Source organism: Vombatus ursinus, unplaced genomic scaffold (genome assembly GCF_900497805.2).
Source record: "Vombatus ursinus unplaced genomic scaffold, bare-nosed wombat genome assembly UNPS02014894.1, whole genome shotgun sequence".
Classification (NCBI taxonomy): domain Eukaryota; kingdom Metazoa; phylum Chordata; class Mammalia; order Diprotodontia; family Vombatidae; genus Vombatus; species Vombatus ursinus.
Genome location: NW_020954672.1, coordinates 2,109,792 through 2,116,806, shown reverse-complemented (window position 1 = coordinate 2,116,806; position 7,015 = coordinate 2,109,792). Strand labels below are relative to the sequence as shown.

Below are 7,015 nucleotides of genomic sequence, written 5' to 3'. Positions count from 1 at the left end.
CTGAGGGTCATTCAGGAACTAAACAGTGTAATCACTGGGGGAGAGCGAAAGGGGTCATATATTGACTAGGTGGAGATGTTGGGGAGGGAAAAGGTGCTGAGAAGTGACTTTGGTGTCAAAGACAAAAGACAACAATAAAACAGTTTTAGAAGGAAAAAAAGCAAATTTAAAAAAAAAAGACTAGAGTTGAGTCTTGGACCAACATCACCCCCTAGTGGCAGAAAGAATAACTACTCAGTATCATTGTCCATCATATCTCAGCATTTCATGTGCAGCTCCCCTGATGTTTCAAGTCACTGTGTCATTCACAGCACAGAAGTAAACAGCCACATCGCTCACTTCGACAGATGATTTCCTCAGGTTGAAGGATTTATTGGTCTTGTTAAATTCTGCTTCAAAACCTTTGCTACCTCTAACCAGAGTGTTTCCTGAGAGATATTTCAGGAGCATCTCGAGGCTTTGTTTGGGATACTGAACATACCAGTAGAATGTAGGGCTCCCTGTATATGAGGCAGTACATCTCAGCTCCAGGGGGTCCCGTTCATGTATGGTGACCTGATCTTCAGGCTGGCTCACGGTTTGTGCTCTTGTTCCTCCTGTGACATCAAGGCAATACTCAATAAATTGGCACAGACCCATCTGCTGAAGACAGTTCTATTTGTAAGTGGATTTTTACAGAGATAACAGTGAATCAATAGCAGTGAAATAAAATGTTACTCACTCATTGAGAAGAGCATCAAAGTCACTAAGACAGAAGCCAAAGTCATGGTTGAGCAGTGGGGATACTGAGGCTCCTGCATCAGCCAGAGGTCACTTAGAAATTCTGAATCTGGAGAAATTGGGCCCTGGAAGAAAGAAAAGACTGATTCTCTGGGGCTCCTTGTGTTATCACAGTACAAGGAACCACATGCAAGTGGCCCTACTTCAAAAAGCCTGGTTGCTTTCTGGCTTCTGATTCCTCTCAGTAGTCACCATGGTAGTAGTAGTAACAGTCTTTGTCTGGGCACTGGGATGAAATAAGAGAGGCAGGCTTCTACCGAGTGAGCATTCTGTGACGGATGTCTCATCATAGTCATTCAGCTAGAACAGCTCTGCCCTCTAGAGGCCATACACAGAAATTCAGTCAATTCCCTGAGGGTTCTAGACCATGTTACCCAAATCTTTCCATTAGAGTCATCAGATTGTATTTTATATACGTGGATTTCACATAATCCTAAACCCAGTTCTCATGGTAACCTTGAAGATAAACTCACCAATATTTTAGCCATCCTTCAATCAACCAATCAAATAACAAGTATTTAACTAATACCTGTTAATGGGCCAAGTATCATATGATACACTACGGATTCAAATGTTTATAGCAGCTCTCTTTGTAGTAGCAAAGAACTGGGAAATTACAGGAATGTCCATCAACTGTGAAATGACTGAACAAGTTGTGGGATATGATTGTGATGGAATACTACTGTGCTATAAGAAATGATGAACTTAATGACTTTAAAAAGGCATGGAAAGACTTATTTGAAGTAATGAAGAGTGAAATGAACAGAGCCAAGAGAACACTGTATATAGTAACAACAATATTATTTGAAGAATGACTTTGAGTGAATAAGCCATTTTGACTAATATAAATACCCAGATTAACTATAAAGGACGTATTAAGAAAGATGCTATCTGTAACCAGAGAAAGAACTGATAAATATAAGTATGTACAGAATATGTGTGTGTGTGTGTGTGTGTGTATGTGTGTAATGGGAGCCATCTCTGAGATGGGGGGAGGGTGGGAGGGAAGAACAAAAAGAAGGGGAAGAAAATTTACACGATAACTTTGCTATGTATTTAAAAGGAATAGTAAGTTGCGCATAGTGAATTTGCAGCTTCACGTGCAGTCATCTTTTTATTGTACTATGGTATGGAAATGCTTGTTTTATTCCATAAATTAAAAAATTAACTAATTAATTTGAAAAAGAAAACATGTCAGATATTTAAACGCGACATACTTCTTTAAAAAAAAAAGAATGAACCAATCCCTACTCACAAGGAGCTTACATTCTAAAATGTGAGACAAGTACATGCAAAAAATATATATATAGCATAAACATAGTTAATAAATACATACATATATGTATATGTTACACAGAGACAAGAGATGGTATTCACAATAGAAAGAAAGCCAATTTGGATGGATCATAGAGTATAATAAGGACAGTAACATCCAGTAAGGTTAGAAAGATAGGCTGGGGCCAAATTGCACAGGACTTCAAAAGACAAAGGAGTTTATATTTGGCCCTCGAATAGGATCCAAGAATTTAATCCTAGAATAGGAAGCCTTTGGAGTTGGTTGCATAGGGAAATTGCAGGGTCAAATCTGTGCCTAAGAAAAATTATTTTGGTAGCAATATGTAGTATGGACTGAAATAGTGAGAGATTTGAGACAGAGAAAACAATTGTAATAACCAAAGCTTGGGGCCTGAACTAACATGTAACTGTGTAACTGGAGAAAAGGGATTGAATACATGAGAAGTTGTGAAGATAGAAACCTTGTTCCAGCCTTATGGAGAAGAGAGGCACAAGCAGCGGATAGAAAACTGGCCTTGAAGGCAGGAAGACCTAAGTTCAAGTCTCTCCTCTGACACATGCTGGGTGTATAACCCTGAAAAAATCAATTAAACACAGACACACATTCTATACACAACTTTTTGAAACTATCAGCTGCAGATAAAATATAGCCCTCTTTTGGTGGAAGGAATTTCTTCTTGTGGGCATTCCCTATCAAGCACTGATCTAGTCCCTATCCCTATAAAGATTATATATCTGTGGTATACAAACACAATTAGCCTGAAGAATTCAGGACCTACTGCTTAGGTCATATTTACAGTTTCATTAAAATATTTGTCTATCATATGATTTAACCAGAATGATGAGATAAATGAGAACACTAGAGACCATTCTGTGTAAGGGGTGTAAAAAGACCTGATGAAATTGAGCTTGAAAATCCTTCCATCACCCATAGAGAAGTGAGTCATTTTTTTTCCCATGCAGTGTACTATGAAGTATTTGGGGTGTCAAGCATACCAAAACTAGTATGAAACTTTTCCTATTAATTTAATAAATTAGCATTTCTTTGCAGCAGAATTTCTTAGTCATGTTATGTATTAATCATACTCTAAGAAAATGCATACAGGCACTAAGGTCATGTGTCTTAGAGTTGGTGTTAATTAGTGAGCCTCCCTTTTGCTAGTCATTATATCATACCTAATATGCTCCATGATTACAGGTTTGGTAGATTTTTGTGAGCAGTTTTCTCTCTTCCTCCTTTTAGTTTAAAATTCTCTTCATTAGATTTGCCAGGCTCCAGGCAAACGATTTTTTCTTTGTAGGGGGTATTTTATCCACAGTCAAAAGTCCAGCATTCTTATATATGTAAGGAAGCCAAATCTCATGCTCTGGCACTCTTTTTCACTAGCTGTTCATTTTTCAAGTCTGTTTTACCATCGATTGGCACTAATGATGGAAACACCCATACGCTTGGTACATCCTCAGTTTCTTTCTCAGGACTTCATAATACTTAACAATCTCTCTAAATTCTTCCTTGTAATGTAATTCATGCCCATGTTAATCAACAAAAGTGGATAGTGGTCATTAATTTTGACAAGTCTCAGGAGGCTCTCTGCCATGTGCCAGGTGTTGGCCTTGGTAAGACAGCACTGTCTCTATTGTTTGTCAAGCCAAAAAAAAAAACCAACCACCTTGGTACAACAAAATAGAGAGTCATTATCTACCACCATTTGACTCTATCTCCACTGCTCATTACTGTATGACATCCAACATTTGCATGTTGGGTCCATATCATCATGTTGAGAACACAACTAACTGCTCTCCTCTAAGGTGGTAAGGTTCCTTCATCAATAACAAATGCCTCAAACTTATTATATAGCTTCAAATGTTTAGCTGTCTTTCTTATTTTCCTTCTCTGTTTCACATTCTATGAACCTCCAACATTTTTCATAATATTTTTGTCTTCTCTAGTTATTTCTTGCCTGTATAAGATTAAATGAGTTTCATATTTCCTTTGTTCTAAAACTAAACATTTTTCAAAAATACTGAAGTCTGCCAGAGCTATTTGGCATTTTCTAAATAAATTTTAATTAGAAACTGACCATTATGTCCCTCTCTTCTCTGGATGCCATATTGTTGATCAACCTGGCTTTTTTATCTTTCCCTATGAATTTAGGCTCAATTTGGAAACAGAACGTGGAATAGCTTTAAACTCACTAATCATTCCTAAAGTTGACAAGGCAACAACTCTATCCAATGTGAAACCATCTTGGAACAGTCACAGCTTATCTTTCTTCATTTTTCCCAGGCTATCTAAGTGTGTTTAGCATCTCTGACAGTCCCTGTCATGAGTCTCTCACAGCAGAATATCGCCCATCCTCCTCAGCCTCTTGTACTTGGTGGATGAGCAGATAAGAACCACCCTGCTCTCATTCTGCATTGTTCCTCCTAGGTGGAATCTGCACCAGAAATAATGATTCTTTAACTATAATAGATTGTGGGTTGTGAATATACTAGAAGAAGCATGTTCTTCCAGTCACAGAGTAATTGCAGAGTATTTTCACCAAAATCCTTTCAATGAGCACTAAGGTTCAGGACAAAGAGACTCTGTTCTGGCTCTCTGTAGCTGTAAAAGAGCATAGAAAAATAAATTCTGTATTCTTCTATGTCCTGGTAACTCAAGATAAAGAATATTAAGTTAAAATACAACCCAGAGAACTTCAATCTCCCTAGTCAGTAAAATTCTTTTCTCTAATTGGAGGAACCTAGAGAGAAACTCAGAAGAACCCCCATAGCACAGTCTTCCACATGTCATGTTTGGCTGTGATGGAGGAAGGATGATGGATTTCATTCCCAGCACCTGAGTGTGATGTGCAGCCAAAATCTATCTCAGTGGGAAAATCTACATATATTCCAGCCTCTTACCTAGTTTTGTTTACTGTCTGTACAAAGGACTCAGCCATCAAAACATTGATTAAAGGAGCAAAGGACGGTAATGAAGCAGATGAGTTCTACTTGTGGGCCTTTGTAAAAAGATGCTAGAATATTTATCTCATACATGGACCTGTGCTTGCCCATTTTGTCCTAGGAATACCTATGTATCAAGGGGTTACATGGGGGTGGGAGGCAAGGATTAGTATGTAAGAGGATGGAGTAAACTGAGTGTGGTACAGTGGTAAGAAAGCATGTCTTCAAATTCAGAATCCAGAAAACCTGTGCTTGAATTGCAGTTCTGCCACTGTGAAGTTGTAAGGCCTTAAGGAAATCATTTCACCTCGATTTTTTTCATCTGCAAAATGGAGGTGACAAAAAACCAATTCACTTATGCCACATTTTAAGGTTCACAAGGTGATTTCCTCTCCATCTTCCCCCCATCAAAAAAAAAGAACCTGTGGTCTAGGGAATGTATTATAACGTTCATATCAGGAAACTGAGGTTCAAAAAGATATTTGTGGTTTACAAAGTTGTTTCCTTTCAAAAATCCTGTGAATCAAGGAATATATGCATGTGTATATGTATGTGTGTATATACACATATATGTATGTATGTGTGTATATGTGTATGTGTGAATATGTGTGTGTGTTCCCATTGTATAGATGGGGAAATAAGCTTAAGAGATCTTACCCAAAATAAACATCAAAACCAAATTCAGATCTGATTGCAAAACAAGACTCTTTCTACTATACCACCTTCCCTGTTAGCTTCCAAGATCAAGGAAGATAATATATGAGGAAGTGCTTTGAAAAGTATAGAATATCACACAAATGCCTCTTTATCTATTTCTCATTCATATTTCTATATCTTAGAGAAATATCTTTATTTTACCCTCTCAATTAACATCTCTCTGTAGTTCAAAATGTAGAATGAAAGAAATTGAGGAAAATGATGAGCAGGAGAGTGGAATTTATAAAAATACAAATGACCACTGAGGGAATGGGGGTATTAGAACAGGAAGTGGTAGTGTAAGTTGGGTAAACCACACTGGCTCTATCCTATGGCTCAGTTCTGGAGCTAGCTCAATTCCCTTTCTATTCAATTATGTGTCCAGTCCAACTTTTATCTTGTGAGAAAATTTTATTCAGTTGAGGTAATTGGGAAAAAATCTTATTGCACTATTGGAACCTAGCCCTGGCTGAGAATTTGGACCACCTGTACCTGCTGCTTAGACTCTTAACAAAAAACCTAGGTTATATTCACCAGAAACCCAGCCATATCCTAAGATTGCTGCAAGGAGTTTTCTCACAATTGTACATCTCAAGCAACCCATATGTTTTACCTGAAAACTGTCCCCATACTGATCAATCAGTTATTGTTTCCATGTTCCTTTGATTGTTTACAGACACCTGTGAGGAGTGGAACACCTCTTTTCCTAAATTCAGGAAATTGTACCTTTTTAGTCTCCCCCTCCAAAATAGAAAAGTCCCTAATCTTTCATCCAATTAGAAATCAGATTATCTAATATTGTATTGTTTCCTCTTAATTAATTGGTCTTGCTTGATTAATAGCTTCGAATGTATAAAAATCTGTCTCCCCCTGTATTCAGGGTATAGTTCTAAGCTGAGGAAGGGGCCTGGTCCTGATTTGTTAGGCAATTGGTATGCATTGATTAATAAATCTAAATGCTCGGACGCTTGAACCTTTGTTTCCTCATTCATTCCATCTTTCATCCAGCACACCACTTTGTACAGTCAACCTTTTTAACAAAATATGATGAACAGGTGTAATCAGAGATGTTTAAAGTTCCGTGATAGTCTAGAGCTACAAACCATCGAGATATCACATAAAGCTAATTGAAATCAAATGTAGGAATTGAAGCCAGGTCTTTCCTGACTCCAAGTTGAGCACTTCTTCCATTATATACATACACAGATGAACAGACAGGTGGACAGACGGCCACAGTGATAGATAGATAGATAGATAGATAGATAGATAGATAGATAGATAGATAGATAGATAGATA

At 37.6% G+C, this 7,015-nt stretch overlaps 1 gene segment (V, D, J or C); it reads right to left on the bottom strand.

Moving 5' to 3' along the window:
* Nucleotides 1-288: 288 nt before the first annotated feature.
* Nucleotides 289-639, bottom strand: LOC114028747. The segment is given in 1 exon segment: nucleotides 289-639. A coding segment is annotated over 1 exon segment (351 nt).
* Nucleotides 640-7,015: the final 6,376 nt, after the last annotated feature.